At 51.4% G+C, this 16,031-nt stretch overlaps 1 protein-coding gene across 1 annotated transcript in view; it reads left to right on the top strand.

Annotated features, from left to right (window-relative positions):
• Positions 1-13,100: 13,100 nt before the first annotated feature.
• The window catches only part of ARHGEF11 (Rho guanine nucleotide exchange factor 11), a 67,715-nt gene continuing 64,784 nt past the window's right edge, over positions 13,101-16,031 (top strand). The window contains exon 1 of the mRNA XM_038768255.1: positions 13,101-13,334. Coding sequence (XP_038624183.1) covers positions 13,303-13,334 — 32 coding nt within the window. The 5' untranslated portion in view covers positions 13,101-13,302. The remainder of the gene's footprint in view (positions 13,335-16,031) is intronic.

Below are 16,031 nucleotides of genomic sequence, written 5' to 3'. Positions count from 1 at the left end.
CCATGGAAATCAGGCTCAGGGCTCACAGAAACCAGGCTGTGGATGATGGAACCCGGGCTCTGGGCAAGATGGAAGCCAAGCTTGGACTTGAACCGGGCTGTGGGCCCAAAGGAAACCAGGCTTCAGGCCTAAAAAACACTAGGTAAGGGCCTGAAGGAAACCAGGCTTTAGACCTCAAAGAAACCAGGCTGTAGGCACAATGGAAGCCAGGCTTCGGCCCAAGAGAAATCAGGCTGTGGGCACAGTGGAAGCCAGGCTTTGGCCCAAGAGAAATCAGGCTGTGGGCCCAAAGGAAACCAGGCTTCATGCCTAAAAAGATACTAAGTAAGGGCCTGAAGGAAACCAGGCTTCAGGCCTCAAAGAAATCAGGCTGTGGGCACAATGGAAGCCAGGCTTTGGCCCAAGAGAAATCAGGCTGTGGGCCTAAAGGAAACCAGGCTTCAGGCCTAAAAAACATAAAAATAAAACTAAGGGCCCGAAAGAAAACAGGCTGTGGGCACAATAGAAGCCAGCCTTCAGCTGAAGAGAAATCAGGCTGTGGAGCCAATGGAAACCAGGCTGCAGGCTTCTATTTATTTTCTTTTGTTAATATGTTTTGTTTTGTTCTCTGTCTCCCCCCTTCTAGACTGTGAGCCCGCTGTTGGGTAGGGACCGTCAGAGAGAGCGAGAAAACTCCACATATCAAGAGGAAAACTGTTACCTAGAGAGAGAATTGACAGACTCACAGACCCAGGGTCTCCATTCCTGGAGTTTTCCCAGTTTGCTGGTTACCAGGTGTACGGTAACGAAGAGGTCCCGGCTGGTGGCATTATTTCGGGCATTGGCCGAGTGGCAGGGGTGGAATGCCTAATTGTTGCCAATGATGCCACTGTCAAAGGTGGTCCCTACTATCCGGTGACGGTGAAGAAACATATTCGTGCACAAGAGATTGCTTTGCAGAATTGTCTTCCTTGTGTGTATTTAGATGAGGGAACTGAGGCCCAGAGAAGTGAAGTGACTTGCCCAAAGTCACCCAGCTGACAATTGGCGGAGCTGGGATTCGAACCCATGACCTCTGACTCCAAAGCCCGGGCTCTTTCCACCGAGCCACGCTGCTTCTAGACTGTGAGCCCACTGTTGGGTAGGGACTGTCTCTATATGTTGCCAACTTGGACTTCCCAAGCGCTTAGTACGGTGCTCTGCACACAGTAAGCGCTCAATAACTGTGATTGAATGAATGAATGAATGAAAGTGTCTTCCCTGGTCCCTGTGCTGTATATATGTTTGTACGTATTTATTACTCTATTTATTTGTTTATTTTACTTGTACAGATCTATTCTATTTATTTTATTTGGTTAATATGTTTGGTTTTGTTCTCTGTCTCCCCCTTCTAGACTGTGAGCCCACTGTTGGGTAGGAATTGTCTCTGTATGTTGCCAACTTGTACTTCCCAAGCATTTAGTACAGTGCTCTGCACACAGGAAGCGCTCAATAAATACGATTGATTGATTGATTGATTGACTTGGACTTCCCAAGCACTTAGTACAGTGCTCTGCACACAGTAAGCGCTCAATAAATATGATTAAATGAATGAATATATATGTTTGAACGTATTTATTACTCTACTCATTTATTTTACTTGTACATATTTATTCTATTTATTTTATTTTGTTAATGTGTTTTGTTTTGTTGTCTGTCTCCCCCTTCTAGACAGTGAGCCCACTGTTGGGTAGGGACCGTCTCTATATGTTGCCGACTTGGACTTCCCAAGCGCTTAGTACAGTGCTCTGCACACAGTAAGTGCTCAATAAATATGATTAAATGAATGGATATATATGTTTGTACGTATTTATTACTCTACTTATTTATTTATTTTACTTGTACGTATTTATTCTATTTATTTTATTTTGTTAATGTGTTTTGTTTTGTTGTCTGTCTCCCCCTTCTAGACCGTGAGCCCGCTGTTGGGTAGGGACCGTCTCTAGATGTTGCCGACTTGGACTTCCCAAGCGCTTAGTACAGTGCTCTGCACACAGTAAGCGCTCAATAAATATGATTAAATGAATGAATATATATGTTTGTACATATTTATTACTCTACTCATTTATTTATTTTACTTGTACATATTTATTCTATTTATTTTATTTTGTTAATATGTTTTGTTTTGTTGTCTGTCTCCCCCTTCTAGACCGTGAGCCCGCCGTTGGGTAGGGACCGTCTCTAGATGTTGCCGACTTGGACTTCCCAAGCGCTTAGTACAGTGCTCTGCACACACTAAGCGCTCAATAAATACGATTGATTGATTGATTGATTGATTGATTGATTGATTCACAGAAACCCGGCAGCGGGCACAGTGGGAATCGGACAGAAGGCCCAGTGGAAATCGGCATGGGATCCAGAGGAAATCAAGCTGTGCGCTTCCGGCAAACCAGACCACAGGTTTGATGGGGCCCAGGCAGCAAGATGAAAAGAATAATAATGAATAAATATGGTATTTTTAAGCGCTTATTGTGTGCCAGGCACTGTACTAAGTGCTGAGGTGGAAACAAGTAAATCAGGTTGTACAGAGTCCCTGTCCCCCATGGGGCTCACCGTCTCAATCCCCATTTTCCAGATGAGGTAACTGAGGCCCAGAGAAGTGAAGTGACTTGCCCAAGGACACCAAGCAGACAAAGTGGCAGAGTCAGGATTAGAACCCACGACCTTCTGAGTCCCAGGCCCGGACTTGAGCCCCTAGGCCCTGCTGAGTCTCTAGAAATTCACTCACTCGTTCAATCATATTTTATTGAACGCTTATTGTGTGCTTGTTGTGTTCTAATAATAATGATGGCATTTGTTAAGCGCTTACTATGTGCCAAGCACTGTTCTAAGCGCTGGGGGGATACAAGGTCATCAGGTTTCCCACGTGGGGCTCACAGTCTTCACCCCCATTTTACAGATGAGGTCACTGAGGCCCAGAGAAGTGAAGAGAGAGAAGCAGCGTGGCTCAATGGAAACAGCCCGGGCTTTGGAGTCAGAGGTCATGGGTTCAAATCCCGGCTCCGCCAGTTGTCAGGTGGGTGACTCTGGGCGAGTCACTTCACTTCTCTGGGCCTCAGTGACCTCATCTGTCAAATTCATTCATTCATTCAATCGTATTTATTGAGCGCTTACTGTGTGCAGAGCACTGGACTAAGCGCTTGGGAAGTCCAAGTTGGCAACATCTAGAGATGGTCCCTACCCCACAGTGGGCTCACAGTCTAGAAGATGAAACTTTGGGCAAGTCACTTCACTTCTCCGGGCCTCAGTTCCCTCATCTGTCAAATGGGGATGAAGACTGGGAGCCCCCCGTGGGACAACCTGATCACCTTGTAACCTCCCCAGCGCTTAGAACAGTGCTTTGCACATAGTAAGCGCTTAATATAAATGCCATTATTATTATTATGGTAAGTGACTTGGCCCAAGGTCACACAGCAGACAAGTGGCGGAGTCGGATTAGAACCCATGACCTCTGACTCCCAAGCCCGGGCTCTTTCCACTAAGCCTTTCTCCTTCCCCTCCCCACAGCACCTGTATATATGTATATATGTTTGTACGGAATTATTACTCTATTTATTTATTTTACTTGTACATATCTATTCTATTTATTTTATTTTGTTAATATGTTTTGTTTTGTTTTCTGTCTCCCCCTTCTAGACTGTGAGCCCACTGTTGGGTAGGGACCGTCTCTCTGTTGCCAACTTGGACTTCCCAAGCGCTTAGTACAGTGCTCTGCACACAGTAAGTGCTCAATAAATACGATTGATTGACCATCTCTATCCGTTGCTCAATTGGACTTTCCAAGTGCTTAGTCCAGTGCTCTGCACACAGTAAGCAGCATGGCTCAGTGGAAAGAGCCCGGGCTTTGGAGTCAGAGGTCATGGGTTCAAATCCCGGCTCCGCCAATTGTCAGCTGGGTGACTTTGGGCAAGTCACTTAGCTTCTCTGGGCCTCAGTTCCCTCATCTGTAAAATGGAGATTAAGACTGTGAGCCCCCCATGCGACAACCTGATCACCTTGTAACCTCCCCAGTGCTTAGAACAGTGCCTTGCACATAGTAAGTGCTTAATAAATGCCATTTAAAATAAATAAATAAATACGATTGAATGAATGAATAATAATTACAATAATAATGATGACATTTGTTAAGCGCTTACTAGGTGCAAAGCACTGTTCTAAGCACCGGGGAGGATACACCGTGATCAGGTTGTCCTATATGGGGCTCCCAGTCTTTATCCTCATTTTCCAGACGAGGTCACTGAGGCCCAGAGAAGTGAAGTGACTGGTCCAAGGTCACCCAGCTGACAATTGGCGGAGCCAGGATTTGAACCTATGACCTCTGGCTCCCAAGCCCGGGCTCTTTCCACTGAGCCACACTGCTTCTCAAACCAGCCTCTATCCCTCCACCCGCCACCACCGGCCTCCAAAGGCTTCCGAATTCGCACTCACAGTCTCAGGCAGCTGAGGGTGAGGCCCTGTGGGGAGCAGCGGTGGGGAGGGGACTTGGCCCCCAGGAGTCTCAGGAAGGGGCCGGAGGGGGCTGGGAAGGGGGGACCCTGGGTCCCTTCCCTATTTCTATTTCCCTATTTCCCTATTTCCCTATTTCCAGTGGTTCCCTAAGAAGTGGGGGAGATACAAGGTAATAATAATAATGCCATTTATTAAGCGCTTACTCGGGGCTCGGTGGAAAGAGCCCGGGCTTTGGAGTCAGAGGTCGTGGGTTCAAATCCCGGCTCCGCCAACTGTCAGCTGGGTGACTTTGGGCAAGTCACTTCACTTCTCTGGGCCTCAGTTCCCTCATCTGGAAAATGGGGATGAAGACTGCGAGCCCCCCGGGGGACAACCTGATCACCTTGTAACCTCCCCAGTGCTTAGAACAGTGCTTTGCGCATAGTAAGCGCTTAATAAATGCTATTATTATTATTATTAGTAGTAGTATTATTTTATTATTATTCTCCCCTTCTCCCCCGGATCCGGCAGATCCTCGTGGGCTTTGCTTTCTGCTACCGCTAGGGGGCCTCCGAGAGCCCCCCCCGTCCGGCTAAGCCGTTTCCATGGTCACCGGATAATTAGTAATTAATAATAATAATAATAATAAGCCACGTTGCTTACCTCATAATAATAATAATAATTGTGGTATTTGTTAAGCGCTGACTAATAATAATTCATTCATTCATCCAGTCGTATTTATTGAGCGCTTAACTGTGTGCAGAGCACTGTACTAAGCGCTTGGGAAGTCCAGGTTGGCAACATCTAGAGACGGTCCCTACCCAACAACGGGCTCACAGTCTAGAAGGGGAATAATAATAATGATGGCATCTGTTAAGCGCTTACTATGTGCCAAGCAGCATTCTAAGCACTGGCGGGGGGATACAAGGTGATCAGTGGAACGAGCCTGGGTTCTAATAATAATAATAATGATGATGGTATTTGTTAAGCTCTTACTATGAGAAGCAGCGTGGCTCAGTGGGAAAGAGCACGGGCTTTGGAGTCAGAGGTCATGGGTTCAAATCCCCGCTCTGCCACTTAGCTGTGTGACTTTGGGCAAGTCACTTAACTTCTCTGGGCCCCAGTTACCTCATCTGTAAAATGGGGATGAAGACTGTGAGCCCCCCCGTGGGACAACCTGATCATCTTGTAACCTCTCTCCAGCGCTTAGAACAGTGCTTTGCACATAGTAAGCGCTTAATAAATGCCATTATTATTATTATGTGCCAAGCACTGTTCTAAGCACTGGGGTAGATACAAGATTATCAGGTTGTCCCACCAGGGGCTCACAGGTTTTAATTTCCATTTTACAGATGAAGGAACTGAGGCCCAGAGAAGTGAAGTGGCTTGCCTAAAGTCACACAGCTGACAAGTGGCGGAGTCAGGATTTGAACCCATGACCTCTGACTCCAAAGCCCAGGCTCTTTCCACTGAGCCACGCTGCTTCTCAGGCATTTACAGTCTAAAGGAGGGCGGAGGAGCTGGGTTCTCACCCCAGCTCTGTCACCTGCCTAGAGCCCAGGCCTCAGAGTCAGAAGGACCCGGGTTCTAATCCCAGCCCTGCCATGTGTCTGCTGTGTGACCTTGGGCAAGTCACTTCCCTGCTCTACGCCTCAGTTCCCTCATCTGTAAAATGGGGATGGAGACTGTGAGCCCCCCGTGGGACAGGGACCGTGTCCAACCTGATTACTTTGTATCTACCCCAGTGCTTACAGCAGTGCTCAGCCCGTAGTAAGCTCTTAACCAAAACACTAATAATATAATAATAATAATAATAGCATGATACGATGATATTTGTTCATTCGTTTCATTCAGTCGTGTTTATTGAGTGCTTACTTTGCGCTCGGGCAGTACGGTTCAGCAACAAATAGAGACAATCCCTGCCCACAACGGGCTCACAGTCTAGAAGGGGGGAGATGGAGATAAGCATTTGTTAAGCGCTTACTATGTGCCGAGCACTGTTCTAAGCGCTGGTGGAGATGCAAGGTAATCAGGTTGTCCCATGTGGGGCTCACAGTCTTCATCCCCATTTTACAGATGAGGTCACTGGGAGCCCAGAGAAGTGAAGTGACTTACCCAAAGTCACACAGCTGACAAGTGGCAGAGCCGGGATTAGAACCCGTGACCTCTGACTCCAAAGCCCGGGCTCTTTTCACTAAGCCACGCTGCTTCTATAAGAATAATTATTAAATTTAATTAATAAATAATAATAATAATAATCATCCCACGGTCCTCACGGGGAGGGAGGGAAAGGTAGATTGTTCTTCGTTTCCACATGGCTCCAGGGCTCCATGCTGGCTCCTCGGGCCTTAATCACATAGGGAGAAGAGCCCAGGTTGATGTACTGAATGATTAATTTATTACTCTATTTATTTATTTTACTTGTACATATCTATTCTATCTATTTTATTTTGTTAGTATGTTTGGTTTTGTTCTCTGTCTCCCCCTTTTAGACTGTGAGCCCACTGTTGGGTAGGGACTGTCTCTACATGTTGCCAATTTGTACTTCCCAAGCGCTTAGTCCCGTGCTCTGCACATAGTAAGCGCTCAATAAATACGATTGATGATGACTAATTGATTGAAGGATGAATTAGAGTTTATGGACTCGTAATTCGGCCAAGATTCCAGTTGCCCTCTCTACATCTTTCTCTTGGAGCAGCTAGCTCTCTCCTTCCCTAATAAACCCTGAACTTGCTTTGTTTTTAATGGCATTTTTTAAGCGCTTACCATGTGCCTGGCACTGTAGTAAGTGGTGGAGTAATAATAACAATAATGATGGCATTTGTTAAGCGCTTACTAGGTGCCAAGCACTGTTCTAAGCGCTGGGGTAGATACAAGGTCGTCAGGTTGCCCCATGCAGGGCTCACGGTCTTCATCCCCACTTTACAGAAGAGGGAGCTGAGGCACAAAGAAGTGAAGTGACTTGCCCAAAGTCACCCAGCTGACAAGCGGCGGAGTCGGGATTAGAACCCACAACCTCTGGCTCCCAAGCCTGGGCTCTTTCCACTGAGCCACGCTGCTTCTGACACAAGGTAATCAGGTGGATACAGTCCCTGTCATTCATTCAATCGTATTTATTGAGCACTTACTGTGTGCAGAGCACTGTACTAAGTGCTTGGGAAGTACAAGTCGGCAACGTATAGACACAATCCCTACCCAACAACGGGCTCACAGTCTAGAAGGGGGAGACAGACAACGACAGTCTTCATCCCCATTTTCCAGATGAGGGAACTGAGGCCCAGAGACGTGAAATGACTTCATTCATTCATTCAATCGTATTTATTGAGAGCTTACTCTGTGCAGAGCACTGTACTAAGCGCTTGGGAAGTACAAGTCGCCAACATATAGAGACGGTCCCTACCCAACAACGGGTTCGCAGTCTAGAAGGGGGAGACAGACAACAAAACAACACATGTGGACAGGTGTCAAGTCATCAGAATAAATAGAAATAAAGCCCTGGCTCTGCCACCTGTCTTGCCGGGTAGCCTTGAGCAACTCACTTAACTTTGCTGTGCCTCAGTCACCTCATCTGTGAAATGGGGATAAATACTGTGAGCCCCAGGCGGGACACGGACTGCGGCCAACCTAATTAATTTGTACCTACCCCAGGGCTTACTACAGTGCCTGGCACATAGCAGGCACTCAATGAAAGCTATTAAAAAATAAAAAAATTAATAATAATAATAATGACTTGCCCAGGGTCACACAGGAGGCAAGTGGCGGAGCCGGGATTGGAACCCAGGTCCTTTGCAACTTTACAAAATATTCGTGTCCCGCCTCTACTCTTTCGGCATTCACACAATTTTCCCCCTTTCTATGTTTTTGTCCCCTTTTTCCACGTCGCCGAAGGGAAGTGCATCCTTCCAGGAGATTGTGGGGGGAATCTCAGCTCCCCCTCTCTTCCTCATCACCTTGACTTGCTCCCTTTTCTGTTCCCCCCTCTTCCCATCCCACAGCACTTAAGTCTATATGTAAATATCTATAATTCTATTTATTTATATTGATGCCTGGTTACTTGTTTTGATGTATGTCTTCCCCCCTCTAGACTGTAAACCTAGTGTGGGCAGGGATTGTCCTCTCTTCATTGCTGAATTGTACTTTCCAGGTGCTCAGTCCAGTGCTCTGCACACAGTAAGCGCTCAATAAAGGACCTGGGTTCAAATCCTGGCTATGCCACTTGTCTGCTGGGCAAGTCACTTCACTTCTCTGGGCCTCAGTTATCTCACGTGTAAAATGGGTGTGAAGACTGTGAGCCTCATGTAGGACAGGGACTGTATCTAAACGGATTATCTTCCACATATAGTGTGTCTAGTACAGTGCCTGGCACATAGTAAGTGCTTAACAAATATCCTAAAAGAAAAAAAAGGCAGGAAAAGTGGGGTGGGGGGGCGTGGGGAGGGGAATGGCCGGGAAATGAAGTAAAAAGCGGGGAAATGGAGGAGGAGGAAGGAGACGGGAACAGTGTGTGGGGTGGGGAACGGGGAGTGGAGTAGAGTAGACGGCAGCAGCTGCAGCCAGGGATGGCTCTGAGAAGCAGAAAGTGAAAGAAGAGGAAGGGGAGGTTGGGAGAGAGGGAGGAGGGGAAGGCGAGGAGGGGAAAGTTTGGGGGGGAGCAGGAGAAGAGAAGGGGGGGCAGGAGAAGAGGAGGAGAAGGGGGAGCAGAAGGGAAGGAGGAGGAGAAGGGGAGCAGAAGGGGAGGAGGAGATGAGGAGGAGCAGGAGAATGGAAGGAGGAGGGGGAACAGGAAAAGAGGCAGGAGGAAGAGAAGAGGGGCAGCAGGAGAAGAGGAGAGGGGGAGCAGGAGAAGAGGAGGGGGGAGCAGGAGGAAGAGGAAAAGGAGAAGGGGAGAGCAGAAGAGGCATGAGGAAGAGAAGAGGGGGAGGAGGAGGAGATGAGGGGGGAGCAGGAGAAAGAGGAAGAGATGAGGGGGAGGAAGAGGAGGAGAGGGGGAGCGGGAGAAGAGAAGAGTGGGAGCAGGAGGAAGAGGAAGAGAAGGGGGAGTAAGAGGAAAAGGAGAAGGGGAAAGCAGAAGAGGCAAGAGGAAGAGAAGATGGGGAGTAGGAGGAGAAGGGGGGGCGGGAGGAAGAGGAGTTGGGGAGAGCAGAAGAGGAAAGAGGAAGAGAAGAGGGGAAGGAGGAAGGGGGAACAGGAGAAGAGGCAGGAGGAAGAGAAGAGGGGGAGCAGGAGGAAGTAGGGGGAGGAGAAGGGGAGGAGGAGGAGACGAGGGAGAGCAGGAGAATGGAAGGAGGAGGGGGGAACAGGAAAAGAGGCAGGAGGAAGAGAAGAGGGGGAGCAGGAGAAGAGGAGAGGGGGAGCAGGAGGAAGAGGAAGAGAAGAGGGGGAGGAAGAGGAAAAGGAGAAGGGGAGAGCAGAAGAGGCAAGAGGAAGAGAAGAGGGAGAAGAGGAGGAGAAGAGGGGGGGAGCAGGAGGAAGAGGAGGAGGGGGAGCGGGAGAAGAGAAGAGCAGGTGGAAGAGGAAGAGAAGGGGAGGAAGAGGAAAAGGAGAAGGGGAGAGCAGAAGAGGCAAGAGGAAGAGAAGATGGGGAGTAGGAGAAGAGAGGGGGAGCAGGAGGAAGAGGAAGAAGAGAAGCGGGGAGGAGGACAAGAGGAGCAGGAGAAGAGGCAAAGAGAGGGAGGGCAGGAGAAGAGGCAAGAGGAAGAGAAGAGGGGGAGTAGGAGAAGAGAAGACGGGGAGCAGGAGGAAGAGGAGAAGGGGAGAGCAGAAGAGGAAAGAGGAAGAGAAGAGGGGGAGGAAGAGAAGAGCAGGAGAAGAGGGGGAGCAGAAGAATGGGAGGAGGAGAGGAGGAGAAGAAGAGGGGGAACAGGAGAAGAGGAGAAGAAGAAGAGGGGGAGCAGGAGAAGAGGAGAAGAAGAAGGGGGGAGCAGGAGAAGAGGGGGGATTAGGAGAAAAGAAGGGGGGAGCAGGAAAGGGGGAGGAGAAGAAGAAGGAGAGGGGAGCAGGAGAAGGGGAGGAGAAGGAGCAGGAGAAGGGGGAGGAGGAGAAGAGGAAGACTGTGAGTCCGTTGGTGGGTAGGGACCGTCTCTGTTGCCAACTTGGACTTCCCAAGCGCTTAGTCCAGTGCTCTGCACACAGTAAGCTCTCAATAAATACGACTGAATGAATGAATGAATGAAAGGAGGGGAAGAGGAGAAAAAGAAGGAGCAGGAGAAGGGGGAGGAGGGGAAGAAGAGAAAAAGAAGAGGGGGAGGAGGAGAAGAGGGGAAGCAGGAGAAGAAGCAGAGGGGAAGCAGAGAGAGAAGATGAGGAGGAGAAGAAGAGGGGATTAGGAGAAGAGAAAAAGAAGAGAGGGAGCAGGAAAAGGGGAGGGGGAGAAAAAGAAGAGAGGGAGCAGGAAGAAAAGAGGAGGAGCAGAAGGGGAGGAGGAGAAGAAGAGGGGATTAGGAGAAGAGAAAAAGAAGAGAGGGAGCAGGAAGAAAAGAGGAGGATCAGGAGAAGAGGAGAAGGAGAAGAGAGGATTAGAAGAGAAAAAGAAGAGAGGGAGCAGGAAAAGGGGAGGAGGAGAAAAAGAAGAGAGGGAGCAGGAAGAAAGGAGGAGCAGGAGAAGGGGAGGAGGAGGAGGAGAAGAAGAAGAGGGGATTAAGAGAAGAGAAAAAGAAGAGAGGGAGCAGGAAGAAAACAGGAGGAGCAAGAGATGGGAGGAGGAGAAGAAGAGGGGATTAGGAGAAGAGAAAAAGAAGAGAGGGAGCAGGAGAAAAAGAAGAGAGGGAGCAGGAAGAAAAGAGGAGGAGCAGGAGAATGGGAGGAGGAGGAGGAGCTGGAGAGGGAAAAAGCCAGGGGAGGGGAGGGGGGCGGGGAAGAGGAGGAGGAGGAGAGAGGAAGAGGGGGAGGGGGCTGGGCCTTCCCTTCTCTTCCAACCGGGAGGCGAAGAGGAGGCAGGGGCCACAGGGGGCACAGGGGCCCTGAAGGAGGCCCAGAGACTGCCAGCCAGCCAGAGACAGGCAGAGGAGAGAGAGAGACAGAGAGACACAGCCAGAGGAGACAGAGAGAAGCAGGGAGGGAAGGACGAGGCCCTGCTTCTCCCCTCGACCCCCGAACCCCCAGGAGAGGCCGGGGTATCAGGGCCTGGGGAGGAGGAGGAGGAGGAGGAAGGAGGAGGAGCATTTGGGTGATTGGGTGGGTGGGCCTGGGGGCAGGGGAGACAGGGCACAGAGGGGAGGGGGCTGCAGAGCAGGGGGAGGGGGCAGGGAGGAAGGGCCCAGGCCTGGGGCCAGCACCACGCTTTGCAGGAGGGATTGGAGGGGGTCTTGGGGGGGGGGGTCTCTGGGGGTCTCTTTGGGTTTCTGGGAGTCTTTGGGGGTCTCTGGAGGGTCTCTTTGGGTCTCTGGAGGTTTCTGGGAGCCTCTGGGAGTCTCTTTAGGTCTCTAGGGGGTTTCTGGGGGTCTCTGGGAGTCTCTGGAGGGTCTCTGGGAGTCTCTTTGGGGGGTCTCTTTGGGTCTCTGGGGGGTTTCTGGGGGTCTCTGAGGGTCTTTGGGGGAATCTCTGGAGGGTTTCTGGAGGTCTCTGGGAGTCTGGGGGTCTCTTTGGGTCTCTGGGGGGTTTCTGGGGGTCTCTAGGGGTCTTTGGAGGGTCTCTGGGAGTCTGGGGGTCTCGGGGTTTTTTGGGGGTATCTGAGGGTCTCTAGGGGTCTTTGGGGGTCTCTGGGAGTCTGGGGGTCTCTTTGGGTCTCTGGGGGGTTTTGGGGGGTCTCTGAGGGTCTCTAGGGGTCTTTGGGGGGTCAGGAGGGAAGGACCACCCTCTCCCGCGCTTCATGGAGGCTGGGGCGAGGCAACCTCCTGGAGGGGGAAAGCGGGGAAACTGAGGCAGGAGCCCGGCCCGCAGGTCTCGGGGGACCCCCTCCGGGGGGGGGGGGAAGTCTGCGAAAGGGACAAACACCCCCTCCCCCGGATTGCTTTCTGCTTTTTGTTTTTCCATTTTCGCAGGATCTGCTGCCCATTCTTCTCCCTGGGATTATCTCCTTGCATTACTCCCCCCCTGCCTGCGCCCACATTTGGGGGGAGAAAGGAGGAAAAAAAATTGGGGGAGCCCGGATCCATGGATTGTTGCTGGATTTTGCGTTGATTTTTCTTTCTGGACTAGGATTTTGGGGAGGGGGATACCAGATCCGCGGGTTGTGATTTTTTTTTTTGTTGTTTTTGTCTGGTTTTCTTTTTATTACAACCGCACCGGAAAAAAGAGCCCTCCCCATCTAAAATATTGGGGGCCCGGGGGAGAGGAACCCCGAACTCGGGACCCCCCCCTCCTCCAAAAAAAGATGCTTTTTATCTGAATTTTGCAGTTGCGGCTCGCGTTTTGAAGGGCGCCCATCCCCGGTTTTGCAGGGATTTGTGGTTGGGGTTTTCTTTTTGGGTGGGTGAGTGGGTGTTTTTTTGGGGGGTGGGTGTTTTTTTGGGGGGTTGGGTGTTTTGGGGGTGGGGGTTAGGAGGAAGGTAATCGGGGTGCCTTCTGCTTTCCTGCCTCACTCAAGTCTTTGGTGGGGTTTTTCCTCCTTAAAGGGTGGGAGAAGGGGAGGGGGCTTGGGTTTTTCCTCCTTAAAGAGTGGGGGGCGGGAAGGAGGGGAGGGGGCTTGGGTGGGGGACCATGTTTGCAGGCAGACCCCCCAGGAGGCAGGTCCGGACCCCGGCATCCTGAGGTTCAGAGAGGGAGAGCTTTGGTGCTAAGAAGTTGGGGAGACCCCTCCCCTATTCTCCCCCCCCCCACCAAGCCCCTTCCCCTGTGCCCCCCTTTTGTGTGCTTGTGTGTGCATTTTTGCAACTGCAAAGTGGGGTCTCAACCGAGAGGCCCCCCACCCCTGGAACCATGAGCGTGAGACCCCCCCAGACCATAGACAGGTAGGCCAAGGCGGGGGTCTTGATGGGGAGGGGGGGCCTGCTTGTGAAGGCCGCAGACCTCTGGCTTCAAGGTTTTTTTTTTGGGGGGGGGAGAGGTGCATTGGATAGGGGGGCTTGATGGGGAGGGGGCTTGCTTGCATAGGCCACAGACCTCTGGCTTCAAGGGGTATTTTGGGGGAGTGGGAGGGGTGCGATGGGGAGGGGGGACTGCTTGTGAAGGCTGCAGACCTCTGGCTTCAGGGGTTTTTTGGGGGGGGCTGGGAGAGGTGCATTAGGGTAAGGGTCTTGATGGGGAGGGGGCCCTGCTTGCATAAGCCGCAGACCTCTGTCTTCAGGGTTTTTTTTGGGGGGGTGGGAGGGGTGCGTTGGGGTGGGGGGTCTTGATGGGGAGGGGGCCTGCTTGTGAAGGCCGCAGACCTCTAGCTTCAAGGGTCTTTTTGGGGGGGTGGGAGAGGTGCATTGGAGAGGGGGGCTTGATGGGGAGGGGGCTTGCTTGCATAGGCCACAGACCTCTGGCTTCAGGGTTTTTTTTTTGGGGGGGTGGGAGGGATACATTGGGGTGAGGGTCTTGATGGGGAGGAGGGCCTGCTTGTGAAGGCTGCAGACCTCTGGCTTCAGGGGTTTTTTTTTGGGCGGTGGGAGGGTTGTATTGGGGAGGGGGTCTTGATGGGGAGGGGGGTCTGCTTGCATAGGCCGCAGACCTCTGGCTTCAGGGGATTTTTTTGGGGGGGTGGGAGGGGTGCTTTGGGGTGGGGGGCCTGATGGGGAGGGGGGCCTGCTTGCACAGGCCGCAGACCTCTGGCTTCAGGGTTTTTCTTTGGGGGGGGGTGTGTGGGAGGGGTGTATTGGAGACGGGGGCTTGATTGGGAGGGGGCTTGCTTGCATAGGCCACAGACGTCTGGCTTCAGGGTTTTTTTTGGGGGTGTGAGAGGGGTGCATTGGAGAGGGGGCTTGATGGGGAGGGGGGCTTGCTTGTGGAGGCTGCAGACCTCTGGCTTCAGGATTTTTTTGGGGGGTGGGTGGGAGAGGTGCATTGGTGAGGGGGGCTTGATGGGGAGGGGACCTGCTTGCATAGGCCGCAGACCTCTGGCTGCAGGGTTTTTTTTTGGCGGGGTGGGAGGGGTGCATTGGAGAGAGGGTTTTGATGGGGAGGGGGGCCTGCTTGTGAAGGCCGCAGACCTCTGGCTGCAGGGTTTTTTTGGGGGTGGGTGGGAGGGACGCATTGGGGAGGGGGCTTGGCTGCCCCCCACCAGGGCTAACAGGAGGGTGGGAGGGGGGTTTGGCAGACTCCCCCCAGGACTCAGGGCCTAAAGAGGGTGAATGTGGAAGGGTAAATTGGGGGGCAGGGGGCGGCTGGGAAAATGATGGGGAGCTAGACTGTTTTGGTTTCTGTCCTGTCCTTCTAGGCTGCGTCGCTGGAGATAATAACTGTGGTATTTGCTAAGCGCTTACTACGTGCCAAGCACCGGGGTGGGTACAGGCGGGCGGTCTGCCCTTCCCCATCCCTGCTGGACTGGGGGGGACTCCCCTCACCCCCAACCCTTTCTCCCCATAATATGTCAGGCCCCAGGATCCCCTGCGGGCAGGGACTGTGTCCCTTATATTGTTTTGTCGTCCTCTCCCGAGCGCTTAGTACGGTGCTCTGCACACAGTAAGCGCTCAATAAGTACAGCCCGGCATAGTGGATGGTGCGCCGGCCTTGGAGTTGGAAGGACCCCGGTTGCAATCTCGGTTCCGCTGCTTTGCTGTGTGCTTAGGTACAGTGCTCTGCACACAGTAAGCGCTCAATAAATATGATTGAATGAATGTGTGACCTTGGACAAGTCACTTCACTTCTCTGGGCCTCAGTTCCCTCATCTGGAAAATGGGGATGGAGATTGTGAGCCTCACGTGGGATGGGGACGGTGTCCGACCCAATTTTCTCGTATCCACCCCAGCGTTTAGTACAGAGCCTAGCACATAGTAAGAACTTAACAAATACTATTATGACCCTGCCTGTCATCTGACTCTTCCCCTGGCTTCTCTTGAATTTGAACCCTTTTTGGGCGTTTAGTATTCACCTCAGCCTTACAGTACTTAATATTAATAATCGTCGTCATCATCGAGAATAGTAATGGCATTTATTAAGCAGCGCTTACTATGTGCAAAGCACTGTTCGAGAAGCAGCATGGCTCAGTGGAAAGAGCCCGGGCTTTGGAGTCAGAGGTCATGGGTTCAAATCCCAGCTCCACCAGTTGTCAGCTGTGTGACTTCGGGCAAGTCACTTCACTTCTCTGGGCCTCAGTGACCTCATCTGGAAAATGGGGATTAAGACTGTGAGCCCCCCGTGGGACAACCTGATCGCCTTATAACCTCCCCAGCGCTAAGAACAGTGCTTTGCACATAATAAGCGCTGAAAAATGCCATTATTATTATTATTATTATTATTATGGTTTTTGTCAAGCTCCTACTCTGTGCCAGGCACTGTTTTAAGCACTGGGGTAGATAATAATAATAATAGTATTAGTATAGTATTGAGAAGCAGTGTGGCTCAGTGGAAAGAGCCCGGGCTTTGGAGTCAGAGGTCATGGGTTCAAATCCCGGCTCCACCAATTGTCAGCTGGGTGACTTTGGGCAAGTCACTTCACTTCTCTGGGCCTCAGTGACCTCATCTGGAAAATGGGATTAAGACTGTGAGCCCCCCGTGGGACAACCTGA

The sequence above is a fragment of the Tachyglossus aculeatus genome, chromosome Y4 (genome assembly GCF_015852505.1).
Source record: "Tachyglossus aculeatus isolate mTacAcu1 chromosome Y4, mTacAcu1.pri, whole genome shotgun sequence".
NCBI lineage: Eukaryota > Metazoa > Chordata > Mammalia > Monotremata > Tachyglossidae > Tachyglossus > Tachyglossus aculeatus.
This window is presented reverse-complemented; position numbering and strand designations above follow the sequence as displayed.